The sequence below is a fragment of the Agelaius phoeniceus genome, chromosome 4 (assembly GCF_051311805.1).
Source record: "Agelaius phoeniceus isolate bAgePho1 chromosome 4, bAgePho1.hap1, whole genome shotgun sequence".
Lineage (NCBI taxonomy): Eukaryota > Metazoa > Chordata > Aves > Passeriformes > Icteridae > Agelaius > Agelaius phoeniceus.
In genome coordinates this window covers 14,483,048-14,507,330 of record NC_135268.1, presented here as the reverse complement: position 1 = coordinate 14,507,330, position 24,283 = coordinate 14,483,048, and the positions used below count along the sequence as shown (strand labels likewise).

At 40.2% G+C, this 24,283-nt stretch overlaps 3 protein-coding genes across 8 annotated transcripts in view; 1 reads left to right on the top strand and 2 right to left on the bottom strand.

Moving 5' to 3' along the window:
- The window catches only part of LOC129120427 (glycerol-3-phosphate acyltransferase 3-like), a 22,520-nt gene extending 5,957 nt beyond the window's left edge, over positions 1–16,563 (bottom strand). For 2 of the 5 annotated variants that reach the window (XM_077176938.1, XM_077176941.1), the window contains exons 1-3: positions 15,065–15,375; positions 14,727–14,905; positions 1,313–1,385 (exon numbers count right to left, since the gene is read on the bottom strand). In XM_077176938.1, coding sequence (XP_077033053.1) covers positions 1,313–1,340 — 28 coding nt within the window. In that variant the 5' untranslated portion in view covers positions 1,341–1,385; positions 14,727–14,905; positions 15,065–15,375. Of the gene's footprint in view, positions 1–1,312; positions 1,386–8,407; positions 10,894–13,304; positions 13,426–14,726; positions 14,906–15,064; positions 15,376–15,461 lie in introns of those variants that run through there. The other 3 variants (XM_077176940.1, XM_077176939.1, XM_077176942.1) reach the window with 3 other exon arrangements.
- Positions 15,348–22,060, top strand: ABRAXAS1 (abraxas 1, BRCA1 A complex subunit). 2 transcript variants are annotated; one of them, XM_054632964.2, is made up of 9 exons: positions 15,348–15,492; positions 16,558–16,648; positions 17,535–17,571; positions 18,001–18,067; positions 18,712–18,905; positions 19,495–19,614; positions 19,930–20,014; positions 20,486–20,594; positions 20,735–22,060. In XM_054632964.2, exons 1-9 carry the CDS (start codon positions 15,406–15,408, stop codon positions 21,160–21,162), a joined length of 1,218 nt encoding a protein of 405 aa, XP_054488939.2. In that variant the 5' UTR covers positions 15,348–15,405; the 3' UTR covers positions 21,163–22,060. The 2 variants fall into 2 exon arrangements, with proteins under 2 accessions (XP_054488939.2, XP_077033052.1); XM_077176937.1 differs by lacking the exons at positions 15,348–15,492; positions 16,558–16,648 and having other exon boundaries at positions 17,555–17,571; positions 18,001–18,059.
- On the bottom strand, positions 21,833–24,277 carry MRPS18C (mitochondrial ribosomal protein S18C). Its single transcript, XM_054632965.2, has 6 exons — positions 24,176–24,277; positions 24,010–24,071; positions 22,896–22,979; positions 22,407–22,464; positions 22,036–22,095; positions 21,833–21,952 (listed from the first exon to the last, which is right to left on the bottom strand). The coding sequence occupies exons 1-6, from the start codon at positions 24,225–24,227 to the stop codon at positions 21,876–21,878; spliced, it is 393 nt and encodes a 130-aa protein (XP_054488940.2). The 5' UTR covers positions 24,228–24,277; the 3' UTR covers positions 21,833–21,875.
- Positions 24,278–24,283: the final 6 nt, after the last annotated feature.

Here is a 24,283-nt window from a genome sequence, read left to right as displayed (position 1 = left end):
AGTTGCTGAGGAAGGAGAAAAGGATTCTGATCAAGCTGCAAATAAAACCTTGAGCACAGCACCTACTTCATTATTGTTTACCAAACAACATAGGCACTTGCACCTAGAAATGTCACATATACACTGCCAAGGCAGCAGATCCCTCCTGGTGCCTTGACTCAAATTCAGGCAGAGTTTGTATGATTGTTCTTGCTGATGTTGATTAGCTTTATTGTTTCCCAGCTGTAAAAAACACCTTCCTCTGCATATTTTTTTTTCCTTGGAACCTTCTATCTCCCCCCATCCCTTCTCTGTTAAGAATCACTTCCCTACCAAAAAACTTGAAAGTGCCTGGGTTTCTCCCCTCCCAGACATACAAAGCATTACACAGACACATTGTGCAGGAAGAATGACAACACATTCTTGCTCTGCTATTTGTAAAATCACACCCCATAGGACAGCAATGCAGCAAGTCTGCTGAGGTCACTCTGGGACCAGATTCTTATCTGGCTGGTTACAGTGACTAAAATTCTGTTGGTTCATACCAGCTAACACTTGGCTTTTTTGTTTGCCTCCCTCACCTCTTTTTTTTTTTCTTTTTGATGGGGCATATTGGATGACATTAAGTATGCATTATAAAAATACATTACTTTATCTTGATCAACCTACCTCCCCCTGATCAGAATCACAAAGTTTTCCTCCATCGGCACTTCAGTAAAACCTTCAACTCCCAGGAAATCATCAGACCAGAAAATTATTAGCTGACAAACCAAGCAGCCTACATGACTAATCACTAAAAATGGCACTACAAGTAAAAGGATAACTATGAGAACTTAACCCTTTGATCAAAGAAGGAAGGAAAAATAGTTGGGGAAAAAATTATTTTGATTTTATCCTCACCTCTAGAAAAGAGTATAAATTCTATCTGTGGTCCATGGGATGCTGTAAATCTTTTATTTGAGAGCCTGGATTTTTTTGGGTGCTAGGAGTTACAAGAAGCAAAAGATAACTATGCAGAGCCATGTCAAGCACAAAGAACACTAATTTATCCCAATCCTGTAAAGAGAGAGCTGATGGAGCCCAAAAGCAAAAAACACTCATGAAAACAGTGATGCTTCCCAAATGTTTATCAGCAATGTCTTTCTATTCCCACACTAGTCTCTAATTCCTTTTATTCACAAAACTCAGGGATTATCTTTTTTATAACATGCTTATGTAGGTTTATATCTTCAATGGATATTTGCTCATCAAACTCCTTTCCAAGTAAGATTGTTAAATAGCTGCCTTTTTACATGATAAATAGTGCTGTGTCCCCTTCATCCAGAGATCTTACCAGTGGAGATTAAATTTTCAAGTGCCATCGCCTTCTGCTTTTTTACTCCCTCCTCAATCTGCAGGGTGGCCCACTGTTCCCAAAACAAGAAAAGTAGATGTTGATGGTTTTCATTTCATCATTTCCAGACATTCTGCAATTACCTCAGGTGAATTGTCTGAGCCTCTTTTGCCCCTGCCAGGTCTAGGATTTTCATTTTTCAAATTCAGCCTGAAGGGTGCCCTGCAGACCACCCATTTCATTTGTTACATAGACTACCTTTTGCCATTTCCAGGAAAATTTGTTTGGCTCAACCTTCTTTTCAGGACACAAGCAGTTGTTTTTTTTCTGGGGGTCCAACAAATTACTGAGATACCTATGAGACTCTATAAGATCCAATGTACTCAAAACTCTCTCTTCTCTAGTTAGCTTCAGGCAATAAGCTTATACAAAATAATATCACTGACATTAGAGGTGTGCCAGAAAAATAGAACTAAAAATTTTATTTTAAAGAATAAAAGAGGTTAATTCATTTTGAGGGCATTCAAGTGGTTTCTGTTGACAGGAAACAGAGCTGGCAACATTGTGTATCGATAATATTTCAGAAGGTAGCAGCTGTGGTAAGGAGCTTTCACCCTTCCCTGTATTCATTTTTTTGGGCTAAACCGTTTCCTCTCCTTGCATAGAGCATCATAAAACTCTCCATTAACAAAATCAAATATAAAATTATGCCTGATTTTTGAAGTTTTCCTAGTTTTGAATGTTTTCATCACACATACATAGACATAAATTGTAGCTCCCATGAGTACTAAAATCTGGCTGTATTTCTGTCAAGGTACCTGCCCTAACAAAGAGCATAGGATGCTTGAGTGTAGGCTCTGCTCATTATTAAAGGCTCAGTAACCCACTCAGTTTATGCCTTCACCTGCTATTAAGGGTTCCCATCTACAATAGATAAGGACAATCTGTTTCATATAAACTCTTGCTAAACAGTGTCTTTCCCTCTAGCTGACATGTGCAGCCACACAAGTCACCACAAAGCTGATCTCAAACAGTCTTCACTACATTACAACATGTCTCATGTGCAAACATCAACCAGTTTTTTGCCACCCTTAAGTTTCGCATGCTCTTTCTGTAGCTACCAAAGTTAAGTCAGTAACAAAACGGACGCTTTGCCTTGACATAACAAGGGTATTTTAGTTACCCGTAGCTGACCTTTTTTTACCAGCCATCATAAAAGAAAAGAAAAAAGTGAAGGCAGAATAGGCTTTAATGTAGTATTTTAAACTCCATACAAACCTTCTTTAGTAACACCATAAAGCAAACAACCTCCCCAAAAAAGAAATTAAAAAACCTGCACCACAGAGCATCATCTTGTCTATACTTCCTGATTATTCTCCTGAAAAGGTCAACAGGTACATCATCTCTCCATCTTTTGCAACACATGGAGAGTCATTCAGAATAGTGGAGCCAGGTGGAACCAAGGGATGTCATGAAAACAGCAGCCCACACACTGAGAAATGAAAGAACATACAGAACAGGTACAGGTACGTTGCAAAAGAGAGTAAGGCAGACATGGCAAATTTAACCTCTTTACAAAATACTGCTAGTCCTCATCTCTTCCCCAACATCCTTTAGGATAGTTGCATGGCATGAGAGAGGAAAAAATATAAAACATAAAATATTTTGAGACTGACAAATAAAGCCTTCTGCCTTAGTCTCTGCTTTCCCGTTTCCTGTCTACCACCCTTATCTTGCCTATCATTGTCCTCCTACATAAAAAGCACCTGTCAGCTGGCCAGGACTGCCAGAAATGAGCTTGCTCATGCTGTCCTGAAGGATCTGGAATACCTCCAGGAGGCTGACTTTTGATTCCCAGATAGAAAAAGGGTGACAGTCACTGACCAAGCTGACTCCAAAAATACATGTTAACTAATCTAAATGAGCAAGACAAGTCAAAACCCACAAAAATTAATAAAGCTTTTTAGTAAATTATAAAATCTTGCCTCCTAGCACAGAGAAAGAGTGAGGCAAAAGTGGCAGACCTAAACTAAATAGTCCAGGCTACAAAGGCAGTGTCCCAGAAAGATGAAGAAGAGCTTAGCTTTCAAAGGCTGAACAGTTACACAGGGCTCATTAGCTTGGGAAAGAGCTGGCTGAGATGGCTGAGACAGGCATCTACAAAGTCTGGACTGGCACAGAGCAGTTGCTTAAGGAGCAGTTATCTATTTTCTCTTCTACTACAAGAACTGAGGTTTACCATGGGAAAGATTTGGGCAGAGTATGCGAGCAAGAAAAAAGGCAATATATTTCCACAAACCATCATGGGACATGAAATTCTCCTAACTCATGGCTTGACATGGGAGACTGAAGAACAAGCAGTGAGGAGGGAATACAGCTGTAGAGTCACCCAGGTCTTAGGCTTTCAGTCCAGCCATTGAATTGACACCTGTCAAAGCCATCTGTCTGGGTCAAACTCTGGACTGACTAACTCTTCAGTGGCTACTGTGTTGTTCTGCCTTTGGTAGCATATGTACATAGAATTTGTTTTCCAAAATGAAATAAGGCTTTGTGATCGCCTTTGTATTGCACAGTATTGAGACAGAGCTGTCACGCTGGTCTCTGTTGCAAAACAGTAATGAAAGGATGTTTTAAATACCTTACAAAAAAACCTACAGATGTTGCAACTAAGACAGAATTTAAGTATTAAATGTAGCAACTTCATTCCTACATCTGCTGACTGAATGAGAACTCAGATGTTGTGCTTTCCCTCACTCCCATTTCTGAAGTGATGAGGATACTAGAAGTCCAAACACCTAATGGTTGATCCCACCTGAAATACTGAATACTTGACAGCTTAAGTCAACAGTCATTTGTTTGAGCTTCCTGTAATTACATTCTAAATAAAATGAGGGTGCCCAATACTGCTTTATGTTAATTACTGTCTTCACAGGACATGACATGAAAGACAATGTGAAATGTTCATTTCCTGAAATCTCATATCTTGCACAATTTTTCCTCCCTTTTCGCTTTTGTATTGAGTACAGCTCAATACTCCATCTTTCCATACTAAGTAATAATTCAGTTTTGCCTCTCTTCCCATATTTTACTACCTCTTCTCCCATATTCTCACAAAAGGTTTTTCTAATCACTCATTACATGAGCTTTTCTCAATCTTTTCCTCATGCATGACAAAAGCTTTGGGGCAATGTAAAGTTGCTCCTCCATGTAAAGTCTTCCACTACAGTGTCAAAGAGAAGTTTGGTAAGTTTTCAGCATGAACTAAAATCACCATCTAAGATCAAGCACTTGTGACCTCTTCACTCAACAGTGGTTTCTGCCTGGCATTATTTCCCCTTGCCCATTACAAACATGAACACAGATCAAATAGTGTGAGTGTTACACTCAGTGTCTGAGAAGATGTGACTGTCCACCCTCAGGCTACGAAAAGGACTCACAAATCTCCTGGCTGCTCCATGAAATGGGTTGAGAAGGGGCTGTTTGGGATAAAAGCACAGATATAATTTGTTTGGGTTTTGATGGAGAGGCCAGCTAAGGAGAGCCATGTATTTAAAAGCACAGCAGTGCAATTTTTCACCAGCTGAAGTGTCAGCAACATCCGCCATACTCCAGTAGGAGTGCACAGCATACGAGCTACCTCCATGTACAAGTGAGCTCTCAATGCAAAAACTACTCACAATTTTTAGATGGCTGATTTCTTTTTCTCTAGAAGCAACAATGCTCCAATTTCATACAGAAGTTCAGATCTTGTAGAACTCCAGAACATTTCTTGGCAAATAGAGCTATAGCTGTTTAATGTGTTTCTTGGACTCTTCACATGGCTCTGAGAACATGGCATAGATTTCATCCTAGCAAATGCATCTTCTTTTGCAATCACTAGAGTAACATTCCTGGAACAGCTTTGCTAATATCCTCATTTCCAACAAACCCCAGGATGGACAAAGCTCAGAGAAAAGACATTATTTACAAATAAAAGTTTACAAGCACATGTGAAAGAATAACCTTAACAACACCCAAACCACGTTCACCCTTATAATTTCTAGAAATACTTGAATGATAATTTAAGGGTAATAATAAGAAGAATTATGGGCTAATATATATGCAATTGAGAAATTACTGTATTGGAGGTCTTTTGCTATTATATTATCCATATGTCCTAAAAAAAAAACCAGCAACAAAACCCAAACAAAAACCCAACCACAAAAAGCACCTGCAAACAAAAACAGTCACCTCAAATTTTCAAACCTTGAATCTTGCTTTTATAAAATGATTTATTATCTTTCTAAAATAACAAGTATCTAGATTCCTTGATGGAAAAGCAGCAGAAGGTAAAAATTTTTTCCATGCATGATTACATTTTCCCCATTTATTCCAATCACCGCTCACAGTGCTATAACACTTCAGTGAAGTCAAGAAATCAAAGTGACTTATCTCATCATATGCCACCATTGCTCATTACTTAGTGATAGATCTGAAAACTTGAGTTCTATTCTGAAACACCTTTTTGCTCCCAACAAATTAAGTAAGGTCTAAAGATACATTTTCTTTGAAAACAAAATTTTTAACTTTTTTTTTTTTTTTACTTTGAAGTTCTCGATTTCAGTCTCCACTCCTATTTTTCTCAGGTTGCCAAACATGGAGGAAAATAAAACATACTTTTCCTCTGCTCAGCTGTAAGAAACAGATATAAAGAAACTCCTCAGGTGAGAAGGTTTCTATTAGTTTTGCTGGTCTACATAACAAACTAAGTCAAATGCAACACAATGGAGTGACCAGCCATAGTGCTCAAGGCTGGATTTTTGCTGAAGCATCACCCAGTTCTTTGGCACTTCCTCGAGCAGTGATATTCCTGCAATATAGACAGCAGAGTGCTAATGTGTGACTAAGCATCTTCAGCATTTCCAGCTCAGCTCTCTGGGAAGGCATCCTGTTGCACCATTCCAGAGGACAACAGGAACCACAGATGGTCTCTGTGCATTATCCCGTTAGCAATATCGCAGGAACACAACACCATAGCTAGAAACCAGCCAACACCTCTCCAGGGTTTCAATGTCAGGTTTTTCATATCTCAGACAAGCCTGACTTAAAGCTGACTTATCCCGAGCTGCAATTTTAGCTGTATTCTGGTGAAAAAGCCCCAGAACTCCAAGAATAGGCTCAGCAGTTCCATGCACAAGCTTTAACCCAGAGTTTTCCAGTCCTATCCTTTCTTCCTAAGAGCCTAGTGGGCCACATTACAAGCAAAGGGGACCTAACACCCCCTCCATTCTTTCTCCCTCCCATTTTCCACCAAGATAGCTCTTAACTACTTTGTGGCACAATGAGAAGCATTTGACAATACTTCAAAGAAAACCATTGGAATTAATTGTAAGATGAAAACAGCAGAAACTCCTTTTTTGCCCACAGGACAATTAGGGAACAATTTTGAACAAAACAAAATGAGCCAACCTAAATAGCAGTGCATGGAGTTGTGCTGTTCCTGTTATTAGCTGCTGTGGCAACAGGAAACTAGACACAAAAGGCTATAGCTGATCACATAACAATTAACTTATTTATTTTTCAGCACATTGATCCTCCACATTGTGAGCATGGAATTATCACTAATAACCTGTTACAAAAACTGTGGAGAGAAAAATACTTCAAGTGCTTTACCAAAGAGAAGTACCTTCCTACATAGAACACACACTGAGTGGGTCAAACATCTCTTGGAGTTGGGAAATGCACAGGGAAAAAAGAAACCCAGAAATTATTTTGATGCCCACCAACTGCAGCAGCAAAGTTGCCTTAAGACAGGTTTGATATTAGAGTAGCTCTTAATTAGGGATTTAATTAGCATACCACTGTCTGATTAAAAAATATTTCACATATAAAGGCCAATATTACATACAGCCACCACAGGCAGTCATTGCTCACTGACATCAGTATCTGAAAAAAATAAGTAACCCCTAAATTTTGCAGTCATCTGCACTATGCTAAATGATGTTCATACAGCTGAAGACAGATACTGCTCAAGAGCTCCTAATCAGTACTAAAACAAACAAACAACCCCCCAAACAACAACAAACAAAAGAGACTATAAGAAGGATAAAAGACAGAACTGGCAAGGTAAGATGGTCATGATATTAACTGTATCACACTGTTACAGACATGTTCTACTGCAAAATTACTGCAGATTACTCCAAGGGCTTAATAATAATAGCAAAAATAATAGTAACATGTTTTCTGCCACAAGTAGAAAGCATATTCACAGAAAGCAGGTTTACACCAGAAGCACAAAGTCAATCTACTGGAAAATGGAAATGTTTACTGTTCAATATGATGAAATCACAGCATCTACTTCTGGCTAATAATGGATATGAAACACCAAACTTGAAAAACTAAATGGGATTCTGGCTTACAAAAAGCCCCAGAAACCTTTTTATTGATAGAAGCAGGATCAGAATCTTAGCCATTATCTGTTTATCTCTAGAAAAATTCCACTTTTAGAAGGTTGGACACAGATTTCTTTAAGTCTTGTACAGCAGAACTTGTAACTGCTGGATCTCCCAGATTTATAACTGGGTGAAGCAAACACACAGAATCAGTGTTCTTACCTGGAATATTAATTCCATGCAATTAAAACAATCCAAACAAAACCACTGAAACTTATATACATCTAAAATACACGTTTTTATTACTTACCAGCTCCACAAACTAATAGATCTTTTTCTTTATACTTGACTTGTCATGAGTATTCTACTTGCATGAAGCATTCTAACAAGCATGAACTAGAAGAAAATACCATGGAATCTCTACTTTAACCCCAAAAAACCTCAAACCAGTCGCAGATGATAAGCAACACATAACTAGATATCATTAAAGATACCCCTCAAAAGATTATCATATAAAATAAAGCTGCAAATAACACATGCAAGTTAATGGATTTTGTTTTCTTCTGACTTTTATGGCATTTATATCAAATGCCATAAAAGTCAGAAGAAAAGGTATGTGTTTGCTACAGGACATGTTTAATAAAAAATAAAAATATTAATTTTATTTTTTATTACACACGTCCTCTAGCAAACACATATCTTTTGAACTCACTTCTCAACTTACCTCTAACATTTTAATTACAATTTTCACATAGAAATGAGAAATCCCCAGTGACACTCGAAATATCGAAGGCAACAAAACTAATGCCACAAACAAAATCATCCAGACAGACAAAATCTTGCCTCCTGCAAGGCCATGACCTTCTCTATTTTCTTCCATGTTTGCCCCTCCAAAATGACAATAGCTGCCTTTCTGAGAATATATGCTCATCTGCAGTGGAGAATCTAGCAAGCTTCAAGAGACAGAGGCAAAGAAAAATTACACATTCTGTCTCTAGGAGAAGGCTATTGCTCACTGAAGACTGACACTACTGATACTCTCAATGATAAAAGTAATTTCTGCCCTTTGTCCCGCCCTAACTCCACCCACTTCCTTGTAATTGATAAGCATTTGCTCACCAGGGGAGAAGAAAGAAAAAAAACATGATAAGTAATAATATATGTTAGATAATTAGATGCTGCCAATAAGGAACCTTGTCAATGTGACAACTGGTTTTCACAGGGTGTCCTGCCAATAAATTACAATACAGAACCAGGTGGGTGTGTTTTTCAGACTGCCTAAAATCTTCTCTTATTAATACACATGAAGCATTTCTCCAACTGATGTTTGCACAAATCTGTGACTTATTCACTCAGATTTTCTATTTCATGGTGAGATAACTGGCTTGTTTTGGTATTTGAGCAAATGAATGAAAGAGAAGCTTGACGTGCAAGTCAGGCTTTTTCTATTTTATTTTATTTTTTAATAACACATTTGAAATGAAGATGCAAGTTTCATCAGGCAAGGACTGATGACAAGACAATAAACCTGCTCCCTCCACTCTATCAGAAATTCACCAAAAAAGCCTGTATTACAGGGTTACAAAATACACTGTGGTGAAGTAACAAGCCATCTATCTTTGCACATATTCAACTACAGAATTGAAATGCAATAGATAATCCTGTTTCTCCTTCTAGCCTATCAAATTTCAATAATTTAATTCAGTATTTTTTAGAAAATACCCAGCTCAACCCCTTACAGCCACCCTTCTCCTGCCTTTTTGCATGCATCACAGATGATATAAAGGTAAATAACTCTAGAACCTCAGGGGAGCCCACCAGCTTCTGGTTTACAATCTTCCCACAGAACAAATTAACCAGCCTTGGTGGAAGGAGGATTTAGGGCATTTCCAAGACAGTGACATGCTGGTCCACAAAAGATTTTCCCTTTGCCAATACATTGGTGTGTTTGTCTGAAGCCAGGGCTGTCCTTTTAAAATATTCCCATCCCTAAGTACCGTTGCTTGGTTTGTGTTGTGAAGCAGGTAGATTCCTTATAAATGGAAGCAGATGCAAAGATCCTGTGTAAAATGTGCATCCAACACTGTCCAGGCAGTAAGAGAAGTAGAGATGTCAGAGGGGGCTGCACCACCTCTAATTTACACCACACACCCAGGCACCAGACTCCTGGCACAAGCCCATGTGAATCCATGGCACGCTTCTTGTACCACACAGTGAGTCAAGTAGCTTCTGTACCTTCAGATTTGCTGCTGCATGACATCCCTCAGGTCTTTCAAATTACATTGCAATCTTTTCCAGCAATATAACTTCTCTTTTGCATCTTTTAATTACTTAGCTTCCTCACCTTTCTCTCCCCTTGCTGGCCACCTTCTGAGCCCTCTGTATCCTCTACAAAACCTCGCTGGTTTGTTTTTTAAGTGTTTCTGCCTTCCCAATGCTCTTTCTCCCAGTGACAACGTTAAGCCCCTCACTCTCCACCCTGCTGCTGCCAGGTACACCATTAACCACTATTTCTTACCTGCCCTGCCAAAAGGCTTCTCTAGGAACAATGCTCCATTGTAAAACAGCTTCGGTCACCCATTTCTCTTTAGCTACTATTCCTTATTCTCCTTTCTGGTCTCTTCCTCAAGTGGCTTGCCCACCTAATGCACATTCCCTAGCGGGGCCTGTGGAGAGCTGGAGGAGAGGGCGTTGATCCACCTGGCAGCACTTGTGAATAGCTGCCATCAGCCTCGGCACAGGGGATCGGTATGCACAGAGTCTAGGTGCTAAAAACCCCGTGGGCGGGAGGGTGGAGGTAATTTCTGGGACCTGATTTGAAGCAGGAAAGGGGGGCAAAATGAAGTATTGCAAGGAACAGGAAGATGTGGCGACTCACTTGGTGGGATGCCTCAGCAGCAGGTTTAGGCACACATAAGACAGATAATTTCTTAAAAGCATAGAGGGAAAGATGGACTTGCCTAGCCTGGGTGGGAGGAAGAAATTTCCCCTCCTGGATAAGGTAGAGTTGTTTTTCATTCTGTGAAACCATATAAAGAAAGAACTGAAGAGTTTCTATTTGCCTCTCTATTGAGGTGGTCAAACCATCCAGCCCAAAGGTATTACAAGATCCATACAGCCAAGACTCTTCTTGCAATTACTCTTTGCTTTACCCACTTTGTACCTCCTGAAATACTAAAAACCATTTTGATGTTCTTACTACTCTGTTACCATTGATGTCACATGGTTTGGAGAGAAAAAAAAGCAAACAAAAAACCTGCACTTCAACCACCCAAATTGGGAATGACACCAAAATCAAGGAGATTCTGCATGTCTACCTTGTAACAGTATGGAATAAAAATTGTAATTCAATGGAAAATTATCCCAAAACCCACTACAGAATAAATCTGAGTACTAGAACTTGTCCAATCATGACCAAGGAGTTTAATTTTGTTAAATTTCTGCCAAAAATGGCTGCTGAAGCTTCTAAAGCATCCTTCTGCTCTTGAGACCATAAGCATAAAATCAACTGAGACATGATGGTCTAATCACTGTATGCCTTAATCCAAGAAACTTGAGACTGCAATAGAAGTGAATATGGATTTGAATTTTATCTCTGCCCTGAATGAAGGTAATGAACTTGGTCACGATGTGAAGAAGAAAGGAAATTCTTTATTTCTTCAGGCAATTCATAACATAGTTTCCTATTTTTGGTCAGAAATTTGGCATAGCTTTTTGCACCCCATCACAATAATTGATGATGATGATGATTTTTTTTTTCCAGAAGAGCCATGAAATGTCATTTTTATCAAATTCCAATGTGAATAGATATGGATCCAACACTAAGCTGAATAACCACAGTTTGTAATGTGGCTACATAAATTTCCTCAGCAAAATGATTTCTTTCAGAATTAGTTCTGCCATCCACTGACTAAACAGAGATTCTGCATGTCATTCTTCTGCCCTTTTTATCCCTCTTACCAAGAGCTAGCCTGCTGCAATCACATCAGTTCAGAAGCTGTGAGAGAGGCTTTATCCAGAAGAGGGAAAGTATTGCAAATAATGAAACAAACATGCAGCAACAGAATGGAGCACTGATTTGTAAGGTCCAGTAAATAACAGGTGATGAATTTATACCAAATAACCACAAGCGCTTTTTTATGATGAAGTACCCCATATGTTAGGAAAAGCCACCAGAAAACATGCAAAACTCTCTGTCCATTTGGAAAAATGGAACCCAACTTAGAAGAAAGTAATGTGGGTGACACAGGAAGAATCCAAGACCAAAGCTCCCTTTAATTTAATGAATCTCAAGTTGACACCCACAAGCATAACAAATTCACTTGAAACAATTTCTGGTCTCCTAGGGAAATGACAAGGAGATGGAAAGGGCATCAGCTGACTACTCCAGGTTCTAGATCCTTTGAGGTCATTCTGCTAATTTCATATTGCAAAACATTGCCTATTGCCTAACGGCCAATTGTTGGAGGGAACTGGAATTATGACCCATTTATTTTTCCAGTGCAAGTAGAAGCAAACACAGCACTGACCTGTGTCTATTTGTAGTGCCTCACATGGAAGGGTTAAATCAGGTATAAACAACCCTTTTCCTGCACAGCAGTCAGCTTTTAAGCAGGCTCAAATATACTGTGAACAGATTAAAAACTGCAGTGGGAAGTGATAGCTTTCAAGGAGTGCTACTATGGTTTTGCCTTCCCTCTGATACACAAGGGTTATTTATAATAACCCTTGTGTATCAGCCTGGAAATAACACTTGCCATGGTCTTCAAAAAGAAGGAATCACATAGTCACATAAATTTTGGCAACCACTCTTTCCACTTCCTTCCTGTCCAACACTAACCATTCCAGTGACTCCAAAGGGATGTCAGGGGAGAGTTTTCAACCTGCCTTTCTTGTAACGCCTTTCTTATCAGACCAGCCAAACATCACATGTCCCCAGCAGATACTGCTCCAAAGCAGCACTGGCACATTAGCTCCAGCCAGGTGGTGCTTCAGATGCTGAAGTAACACACTCCCTAAAGATTAACAAAGAGGTATTTGTACCTGAGGCAAATGACAATGATCATGACTGTCAATCAAGGTCAACCTTCTATCACTTGATCCTTTTTTTTTAGGAAATATGCAGGGTATAATTTTTACCATTTGGAGTAGCAACATTGTCCAAAGCTGCTTGCAGCCAGTAGACAGAAGTACATCCTGACATTGCCATTAGGCATGGAAAGATGGCATTATTGCTAAAATTATTCGTCTGACACCAGTTGTAGGGCTCCCTGGTATTTCTCTGTGAGTTTTGCCATGCTACAAAGCAGACTGATCTATTTAGAAAAGCCTTGTAAGTCGATGACACAGAGTCAGACAGCAAACCGGGGCTGATTTACCAGCATCACTTAACATCCAAGGATACCAGGATCATGTTTTTCAGGATAAGAAAATGTTCAAACAGGACTGATCAGAACATTGTACACCCCAGTAATTCTGCTGAGTGTACTCAGAATGAAAACTACTAAGAACATCTCTTTTTTCAACTAAGCTTTAACCAGCTATAACAACAACAAAAAGCATTTATTAGTTTTGCTTATGTCTTCTCAATGTTTCAACCCCACATTCATCAAACTCCTTACCTGATTGCTACTCAAGGGTGAAATAATCTCTGGAAGTTTTGTTTTGACATTTATCAAGACTGAAGTTCATACATTACATGTGGAAAATTCTCCAAAAGACCAGAATAACCTTAGAGGTAACCTATTGCATAGGAAGCAGTGTCAGGTGCAATATTTATTAATGGAAAACACACTGTCTTCTTGCACTGAAGTGCAAATATGTGCTCTTCTGCATTCTCACTCTGATCTATGTCTGCTACTCTTTAGGTCTCCATAGATTCCATCTATGCCACCAAACAAGGAGCATGTTTATATCTGACCACAGTAATGCTAGTTATGCTTCATCTTTGGCCATCAACAAACAAATTATGAAAACACTGAAGAAGTATCTTTAAGTACTGTATAACTCACACTAGGATGACTGTACCAAATTTAGCTCTGTCTACAGAAGCATTATTGTTTCCATACCAGATAAATTCAACAATTACAGAAAGTAATTGTATCCTGTGGCTTACAACAGGCTTGAGTCTTTGCATCTCAAAACAGGGAAATCCACTACTGTTCTGATTACATTTGTATGCCTCAGCAATGTATAAATACCCACAGATGTGTAGGCACTGCATGGCTATCAATACCTATCTCACATATTGTCCATTTAAATCTTGGATGTGGTTTGTGTTTAATTGACACTGAATGCAATAAATTAATTTGTCAATGCCTAAAACTTATTTTACTGATTAAATGCATACAATTTTCTCCCAGCTCTGGCTTAGGAGTGACAGCAAGCACAACACAGGGTCCTTTGGGAGAATTCCTGAACTGAGTGAGCATTTTGTGTCCACTTTCAATGTTTTCTCCCCAAACAGCTAGAAGTTTGTTGTATCATCTGTTCTTGTTGCCTCTACCACAGCAACATGGTCTATAATGGAATCTTTTGTTGTAATATCTCCGTTTAGATGTGTTGTACTTGTTACCCATTTGTTTAATACCACATGGTCTGCATTGCAAGAAATGCTTGCTAGCTCTTCCCCATCAACCTTGCCCATCATTCTGTACTATCTAAGGACTTGTCATCCCCTTATTCAGAGATCTAGATCATTTATGACTGTGCTGAGAAATGAAAGTCTTACCTGGTCCCTCTCCCTACTGTAACAATAGTTAAGAATCATAACAGTTTTCCCTTCTAAATAATAGCATCATTCACATATATTTCAAATAATACTTAAAGAATTTTATTTAAATATAAATATGCCAGAACTCCTTCTAAATCCTGCAAAAAAATTAAGGGAAAAGAAACTGCACTGAAAATATTAATTTTATAGGCAACAAAAAAAATATGTGTGATACCTAAAAAGCATGGAAATACCTCTTGAAAGACCACAGGTCCATATATCCTATTTCAAGAGTCAGGAAATTAACATCTAAGGCTAAGATTGTGCTTACTTATAGTCCTGATGAGTGATGAAATCAAATACTTGCTCTCCTGAAGTATAGGAGTAAAACCCCTGCAGCCTTTAGACCAGATCTCTGATCACATTTCAAAGAATGTTGTCACTAGTAACTCTCTCTTCCTGAAATTGTTTTCTAGGCCTTTCTTCTGGCTGATATGTCAGGAACACCTGCTATAATGGGAAAAAAAATGTTAGTACGAGTATTAAAATAAGTAAAATGTGACAACTCAAAAAATACAAAGCATGCATTCTGCAAACAGTCTACATCTGAGGAAGAAGTGGTACAATTTACTGCTGTCAGATCATTATTTAGCATTATCATTTTATTACCTCCTTATCACATTTTATGAGGTCATTAACTCAGAAGATTCTCCCCACAATCTCAAAGAACGCAGTGCATAGACATACAGCTGTATGTCGTTTCGAAAGGCAACGCCTTGGTATTAAATCTCCCTTCTTGTTGACTAAGCTTGAAAGCAGACAAAGATCAAACCTCAGAGACCATCTTCTCTTAAGAACATTTTTCCAAACTCCCCATTTTGCAGCTGAGGAGGGACGCCGCGCTCCCTGCGGCTCGGGGTGCAGCGGCCCGGGCCCGGGCGCGGCGCTGCCGCCGGCGGCCGCTGAGGGCGCCCGCTCGCCCGCCCGCGGCCCGTCCCGCCATTACTGGCATGGAAGGCGAGAGCACCTCGGCCCTGCTCTCGGGCTTCGTGTTCGGCGCCCTCACCTTCCAGCACCTCAGCACCGACTCGGACACGGTGGGTGCCGAGGGAGGGCCGGTCCGGGTCGGTGGGAGAGGAGGGAGGGGCGGGCCGCCCCGCCGCGCTGCCGCCGGGCCTCCCCCGCCCGGCCCAGCCGGGAGAGCGCCCGGCGGTCTTTTTGTGTGCGAGCGGCGGAAAGCGTGGGTGTTCCGTGCTCGAACGAGGCGAGTGGCGGCTGCAGCGCCATGGCCGCCCCGGGCCGAGCGCAGCGCTGGCCGGGCCGCCCGGCCCCAGCCTCGGCGGGCAGCCCCGCAGCCGCGGGCTGCTCGGGCTTGGCGAACACGGGAGTAACCGCAAACCGACCAAGACACAGAACTGCCTCGCTGAGGATTTTTTCCTAACTGCGGGCCAGTATTGAAAAATGAGCGAGAACCCACTGTATTAAAACTAAAAAATAGAAAAAAGTTCGTTTTGACAGCATTTTTCCTCTCCTGAAGACAGCACTCACACTTGGTATTAAAGAAAATCATGATAGAATATGCTGAGTTGGAAGGGACCTACAAGCATCATGTAGTCCAACTTTTGGCCCCTCACAGGACACTGAGAATCCCACCACATGCCTGTGAGAGTGGTGTCCAAATGCTTCTGGAATTCTGCTAGGCTTTGGTGCTGTGATCGTTTCCCTTGGGAGACCGTTCCACTGCTCAAACACCTTCCGGGGGAAAAGCCTTTTTCTGATATCCAACCTAAACCTCCCCCAACTCAGCTTCATACCGTTCCCTCGCGTCCTGTCACCGTCGACAGAGGGAAGAAATCGGTGTCTGAAGCTCCACTTCTCCCCTTGAGGCAGCTGTAGAATGCAATGAGGTCTCCCCCCACTCTTCTCCAGGCTGAACACACTACGTGACCTCAGCCACTCCTGCTCTGGCTTCCCCTCTGGACCCTCCGCTATCTTTGCAGCCCTCCCTTGGACACTTTCTAATAGCTTTGTATTTTTCTTACATTGTGGCACCCAAAACTGCACACAGGACAGGGGGTGAGGCCACACCAGCACCAAGAGCAAGAGTGTCTGTTCAGTGCTACTGTTAATGTGGTTTTTTTTTTCTCTCTTCCCCGCTAAAGGAAGGTTTTCTCCTTGGAGATGTGAAAGGTGAAGCCAAGAACAGCATCACAGACTCACAAATGGACGATGTTGAAGTTGTTTATACAATCGGTTAGTGTGTCCACATTTTTCATAGCCTGCTTGGTTTTGGGCAGTAAATGACAGCTTTCAGTTTTGAGGGACAGCAGTCTACAGCAAGATCAAAGCTCCAAGATCCTACATGCTTCGCTGATATATAAAACAAAAAAAAAAAAAACCCAAACCAAAAACACATGGAAGGGTTATTTTGTAACATTTTAACTACTAACAAGATTACAATTTTACTGCAGAAAACACAGTAATTTAAAAGAAATAATAGTTCCTAGTTCCTTGGATGGCTACTCTTTGCCAAGTATCATCTGACATTAAACATAAATTAGGGTTTACACCCTTGTCTTGGCTACATCACAAACTCTCCTGGATTACAGTTGCCCTTTTCCCAAAGGAAAAGCTCAGTCTATCAGTGGTGTGAACTGTAATGTATTAGCATCTATTACCTCATTTGGAGCTTATAAAATTATGTGTGTGAAGGCTGCAAGCTCTTTAATAATTTCATTAAGCAGATGTCAGATGTATTTTTGTTATCATCTTGATGTGATTGGTGTTGATGAGCATTGAATAACTCAAGTGAAATCCTTCATACTACATATTTCTCCTTCACTCAGTAGAAGGAGAAAAATGCAAAGCACCCAGCTTGATTTTTCAGTTGACATAATAGAAAAGTATACCAAAAATGCAGTTTATATAAGTGGGTCCCTATACTTTTGACAAAATTAATTAGAATATATTTTAAAAATATTTCCTTTTTTCACCTTATTTAATGTTAATGCATTCCATTTTAAGAAATCATGTAAAATTATTTCTTGGTCCTTCTATGAGTTTCACGCTGATCATACCATGCAAAAGAATATACATCTTGAGCTGATGAACCCAGAGTAATGTTACTTTATCTTTCCAGACATACAGAAGCATATTCCATGCTACCAGTTGTTCAGGTAAGAATCTCAAGGAAACAGATATTGAAAAGTTAAAATTAACCCTAATCTGAACTCTTCAAGTGTTAAACTTATATTGTCTAAGAAAATCACCCGGCTGTAACTATAGTAGCCATATCAACCTCTTGGAATTACAGATGCAAAATGCCTTATGCTATTCCTATTTTGGTTCTTTGTGTCTTTTTTTTTTTTTAATGTTTGTCTATGCATATAGAAATAGAGATAAAGCGTATTGCACCTTCTGGTCACCTATGGTACCATATAAACTACAGAACAATGTCAACACACTGAAAAAAGAGAATTCCATACATTCTAATCCCTCACTCTTAATAGTATTAATTTTTTTTTAAAGCAAGATGATTCTCAGCATGCTAAAGTTATTTTTCCAGTCTAATTTCTTCCCCTCTAATTGTCCTAATTTTCTTACAGCTTTTATAATTCTGCAGGAGAACTGAATGAACTTGCCCTGAAGAAAATACTATCAGGCTGTAAGAAGGTATTTTATTCTTAAATCTAAACCATACTGAGGAGCTCACTCAAATTTTGGAGATTGTTCTGGATTCCTCTTGCATCAAGGTTTTTTCTTTTCTCATTTTAAGCCTTTTTTAGTCGCTCATGCTACTGGTCAGGGCAGCAACATCCTTTCCCTCCATTAAAAAAAGAGTTTAGCTTATCTTTGACTAGGATTTGCCTACGTATGTGTCACAACTTTATTTTGAATTATTAATTTCTCAAGTGAACACTTCAAGGATCCCAAAGCAATTGCACCAGTTTCCACCTTAAGATCAGTTGAGGTCAGCTCACAAGTGGTTAAGATCATCAAAAAGAACTAAATTTTTTTCCACAGAACAAAGTTTTACAAGCAGAAAGTAGAAGCTGAAAAGAAACAGCAAAACAGAAGAAAGCTTGCGGTTTCAGCTTGAACACAGGCTAAGAAACAGACCAATTCAACACATGGTTTTGAAGGAAAGAAGATGGGAAATAGGCTTAGAAGTTTTAAAGGTTTCAAGTTAACTAATTGCTTGACTATGCACCTACTAGCAAACAATTCAGACATGACTTTGCACTGGATGAAACTTGCTTCAGTGACACAGGGACATCATGATTCAACAGTAACTGTGAATTTTCTTCTGCCTGCAGAGTGTAATAGGATGGTACAAATTCAGACGTAACACAGACCAGACCATGACATTCCGGGAAAGAGTTCTTCATAAAAACCTGCAGTCACACCTATCAAATCAGGGGCTTGTATTCCTCCTTTTAACCTCTAGTGTGATGACAGAAAGTTGTTCTACTTACAGACTGGAACATGCTCTACATCGGCCTCAGGAAGGGTAATGTCTACAGCATGTGCTAAAACTTGAAGGTTTCTCTACTTTGTTGCAATTGAATCAGTAACACTGTATATTTTACCTTTGAAACTTAAACTTTTAATAAGATTGTTCCTTATGTTGCCACAGCCCAGTTGAAGGCTTACCCTGGAATTCTGTTCTGGGATTGCCTTTTTTATCTATAGTGCCAGCATCACCAAGCAGACACTGTCAGTTTATTTACATGCATAAGCTACACCTGATCAAATTGCTTTGTGTACAGGACCTCAACCATACATGGTGTTCATCAGAATATTTAAATTGGTGTTAACTTTATCTTCAGAGAGATTCTGCTCGCAGGCTAGGCTTAGCAAGCAAATGTTGAATTAGTGTGTGTTGTAGTCAGAAAGAGGGGCAATTATGGGCATTGCTCATCTTCTGGTTGCTCTTGGAGTTTCCCTTTAGCCTCATCTGTACATGATGTAATACATTTAGCAAGGATTAACCATACTATAACCCTTCCATTGGATCCTGAATGGCCAAAAATATTTAACTTTCAATGAAATATCTTTGGATATTAATAGATCATGTTTTCATACTTATGCATTTTAAGACTTTTCCAGAAAGTTCCTTTGGTGGTTACCAACTTGGGCATGGCAGAACAGCAAGGTTACAGAACAGTGTCCGGTTCCTGTGTATCCTCTGGTTTTGTGAGAGCCATGAGACAACACAGGTACAATACATGTTGTATTTACTGACAGCTATAGCTTCCCACTACCATAACTACACTTACTTTTTTATAAAAGCATTTAAGTGCTTTTGCAAATGTTATAGCCATACCTTGTTTCACTTGACCTGTTTTCTACAATTACTTACCATTCCAGCATACTAGGAAATTAATTCAGTCCCATATTTTGCCAGGAGCTGTCTGTCTCAACACAGGCATCTGGCATTGAAGCACAAAATGCTTCTTTACTCACTAAAGCTCCTACTAAGTAAGCATTGGAATCACTAGCTTGCAATTATGCTCTTCTACTCCTGGTCACAGGTCTGAATTCTTCCATGAAGATGGGTCCCTACAAGAGGTTCATAAGATAAATGAGATGTACGCCACCTTGCAGGAGGAACTGAAGGTAAGCCAGGCAGGCCTGCCTACCTTCATCAGTTCTACAAAACCAAGGCAGCCAAGGGCTACACTTTGCACTGCATGAGAAAACAAAGCCATAACCTGAAAGGTCAGCAAGTTCTACTTACTGCGCTGCACACTACATTCTCAAAGCTGAGGATTTAAGTTCCCATTTGATTATAGTACAATCATTAATCTTCAAGTCCATCAATAAATTCTCTCAACAGGATTATTTTGAAGGAGTACTCTCTGTAGTTTGTTAGATCTCCTTTGCCTAGATGGGATCAAATAAAACATCTTGCACCTGGTTCAACACAAGGTTTAAGTTATCTGACAGATTCACCTCTAAATCATTACTTAAGCTTTTTACTACTCTATGTCCAACTTAACCATTAGTACCTTCAAGGATTTTTGAACAATTTTAAAGTCAGCTACTGTAAATACTGTTAGTCTGATCAACATGCTCTTCTCCTCGCAGAAAATATGCATTACAGTAGAAGTCAGTGAACGATCTGTAGAGAAACTCTTAGCAGAGGTGAGCCAATTAAAAGAAGAAATAAAGAGGAAAAAGCAACAAAATTGTTCAGGTAAGTCAACCAAATGTGATGCAAGCCTTGCCCTTCCAAGTTGACTCAAGTGGCAGAAGCAGAACACACTTCTGAACCTGAGGCAGCCAAAACAGCAAAGGTGCAAGAGGTTCTGACTTTGATTTTTTTTTTTTCCCCAGGAGAAGACAAAAACCATCCAGCAGAGCCAAAGGAGAATGTTCTCCTTTGCCAGGCACTACAAACATTTTTCCCCAATTCCAGACTTCAGACATGCATTGTTTCTTTCAAAGGCCAACAGATATCCAAGAACTGCTGTAACACAGATCATCATATTAATGTCATGGACAAACTGACTCTTATGGTAGAGGAAAGAGACTTCACTGAAGCTGAAACAAGGCATCTAAACAAGCGTAAGGTCAGGGAGACCACGTCAGTTTCAAAGTCATTCAAGAAGTCCAGATCATTGCAGCTTCACCAAGAACCACTTCAAGACCAAGAGGACAGTGACCAGGAAAGGAAGCTTACACTGAGTAGCACTGAAACAGATGAGGATGTGTTTGAAAAAAACAGAGATGCAAAGGAATACCCACACTCTCCTACTTTCTGATCTGCCAGATGACTTCATGCCAAAACCTACTGCTGGTGTATTCCAGTGATGTATCATTTTCTAGCACTGCAAGGATGTATGCAACAGGGCATTTTTGCAGGTCGTTTTTTGTTTTTGGTTTTTTTTTTCCCCAGTGCACGAATCCTGTTCAGCATAAAGATAAATCCAAGATGACATTCCCTCACTTTGCCTTCCAGAGTTCCACCTGTCTTCTATCTCTCAGGGTTCAAAGCCTATGCTACAGGATGCTATCAGTGAGATAAGCATGTCATATGCTGCCTCAAAGTGATACAACTTCAAGCTGCTGGTGAAGAAACAGTGCTACCTACCCTCCTGATGCAGGGAGCATCAAATGAACATGTTACAGAATTAGCTGTCTACATGAACTGCCACAATTTAAATACATTAATTTATCCTCAGGAAACCAGTGCTTGTTTACTTCTCCACATCTTACAACCCAGCAAGGGGAAAAACAGCCACCTGAGCTTTAGCAAGACTGGTGAGCAGAGGAAGGGGTCCATAGAGCTACCACTTTCTATTATTGCTTTAATCTTCCTTCAGACAATAACTTTCAGAGACTTCATGAAGAAAAATAAAAGAATGACTGACATCCACCCCTCAGTCAACCACACATTGTGCTAGCAAACCACATTTCCAACAAACAAGTACATAAACATGAAAAACAGTTTTATTGTTTATTTCTGTACAGTATATCACTCTGGATACTTGATGTTACATAGCTTGGGGTCTGTGAGAAATTGTGGGTTCTTAAACATAACTGGCATAAATCCTGTTAAAAAAAAAAAAGATGGAGGTGTTCTTAGTAGAAAAGTAGTCTTGAGTTAGAAAATTCAAAAGCAAAATCATACTTACCAAATACATGAGCTCTTTTAATGGCTTTTGTAATTTCCTTCTGCTTCTTGTTGCACAAGCCTAAAGAGATGTTTATTTTCAACACTAAGCAAGTCATTAGAGTGTGAAAGGCATGTTACTGACAATTCCCTCTAACTTGGATTAAGTCCCTCTAGAAAAATGCACGTGTGCTTTTACTGTTAAATACAAAATGCATACAATTAAAGGATATTTTAATTCCTTCATGCAGGCTACTAAGTCAGGGAAATACTCTTAAAAATATATGGAGTTGGGACTGGTTACTTTCAGAAAGACTGCTGATGCACAGTTACTTAGACTCACAAAAATATTATTATTGCCCTGTATATGATTTAATTTAATACTTCACATACCTGTGATATGCCTGCCATAAATGGAGCCCGTATATGGAGAAACAAACTGGGAAAGAAGCTAGTTAAATTAGGAAAAATCAAAGTCAGTTTAAGAACTTTTTTTTTTGGAGCTTTATGTTACCATTTGTACTCTATTTTTCATTTTTTCATCTGTTTTTTCAAAATTCAGTTCTACCTGAAGAAAAAAGTACAGCTTGGAGCTAGACAGTATTTTCTATGCTTCCATGCTTTGTGGCAGCTGAATTGTAACTAAGGACTCTATTTGTTAAACAGCAAAGTTGTCACACATAGTTAGTAGATTAAGCATCTTAGCATGATTATGTTATTTGGCCCTTGACCTACACACATTCTTACTCATACGTTTTAAACCCCTCCACATATGAATGGATTTTATAATTAGTTTTTTTAATCACTTTGGACTTACTATACACACATTTAAAAACAGTAAACCAGTTCCCTTCATCCAAGGACAGCAATTTTAAAACTCACCTGCACATTCTTATAGTCCACATTTATTCCACATAGGACACATCTCTTTGGAGGGTCTTTGTAGGGGTTCTCCATTTGTATGGGCTGAAATCAGAGAATGATTAACATTTGTAAGCTTCACAAGAAAATAGAGAACATTTGTTACTTTTAATCCTTTAATCAATATTTGTCTTGAAACCAGAAGAGATATTTAGTGCACCACTGAACTTTCAATAACTTTATTAACTCACTTCTTGGTAACTCGCAACTTCAAAGACTTCTCACAAGTAAACAGTCTTTTATATTTTAGTAACAATGACACTAGCAACTCCATTAAATCATTCAGTAAGACAGTGCTTACACCTCTACTTGAAGTCAAAATCTGCAGAAGCTGGTAAAAATGTAGTTCTGTCTGACAAGTCACAAGAATCTTTTTTTAAAAAATAATTTCATGGCAAATGGCCTGAGGAAGTTTCCATGTGCTCACACACATTTTAAAGAGAGAGATTGAGAAATATCTCCCAAGGAGCCTCCTTGGGAGGTATTTCTGAATAGCCTCCTCAGGCTTCAGAATACACCCAGCACCAAATTCTTACAATATATGAAAGGTGATTTTGCACTTTGCACAGAGTCACAGAACAGTCAGTGTTGGAAGGGACCTGTGGAGATCATCCGGTCCAACCCCCTCCCAAGGCAGGGTCACCTGGAGCAGGTGACACAGGAACACGTCCAGGTGGGGTTGGAATGTCTCCATAGAGAGAGACCGTAACCTCAGTCGGCCTGTTCCAGGGCTCTGCTGCCCTTAGTGTAGAGAAGTTTTTCCTCATGCTGAGGTGAAACTTCTTATGTTTTTAGTCACGGCCACTGGTCCTTGTCCTGGCGCTGGCTCCACGTCCGAGCTACTGAGATATCAGGTTTAACAGGCTGTCATTAAGATATTGAAATACAGATTCGTGGGGCCTGAACTTCCAGAGCCTGATGACCTCCCTCAGCGCTGCACTCCCCACAATGCATTCGGGGTCTGACGAGCCTCGAGCTACACAGCGACCAGAGCAAAGCGTTTCCAGCCACCGCTGGTGTCTTGCGGAGGGGGAGCAGCGGGACAGCAGGGCGGGACAGGTCGAGGAAGCCTCACCTGGTCTGAGCGCTCAGGCTGCCCTTCATGCTGGAGGCGGCGCGGCCGCGCCCACAGCTCCGCTGCAAGGGAGAGCGACAAGGTTAGCGACGGCGCGGCGCGACAGCCCGCACACGCGAACGCCCCCGCGGCCGCTAGAGGCAGAGAGGGAGCGGGAGGGACGCACCGAGAACCAGGCGCGGCCAGGGCCTCCGCGCCGCCACGGCCTGCGCCGCCATGACACCCGCACCGTGCGCCGCCACTTCCGCCCGGGCGTCACTGCCGCCGGCCCCCC

Bases quoted from the DNA above. Each gene is read 5' to 3' on its own strand.
- ABRAXAS1 (XM_054632964.2), top strand. From the start codon at position 15,406: ATGGAAGGCGAGAGCACCTCGGCCCTGCTCTCGGGCTTCGTGTTCGGC. The intron at 15,493-16,557 runs GTGGGTGCCGAG...TCCCCGCTAAAG, and splicing joins TCAGCACCGACTCGGACACG to GAAGGTTTTCTCCTTGGAGA. The intron at 19,615-19,929 runs GTACAATACATG...TCCTGGTCACAG, and splicing joins AGAGCCATGAGACAACACAG to GTCTGAATTCTTCCATGAAG.
- MRPS18C (XM_054632965.2), bottom strand. From the start codon at position 24,227: ATGGCGGCGCAGGCCGTGGCGGCGCGGAGGCCCTGGCCGCGCCTGGTT. The intron at 22,465-22,895 runs GTGAGTTTTAAA...TAATTTAACTAG, and splicing joins TGGACTATAAGAATGTGCAG to CTTCTTTCCCAGTTTGTTTC. The intron at 22,096-22,406 runs GTATGTGAAGTA...ACATCTCTTTAG, and splicing joins TTATGGCAGGCATATCACAG to GCTTGTGCAACAAGAAGCAG.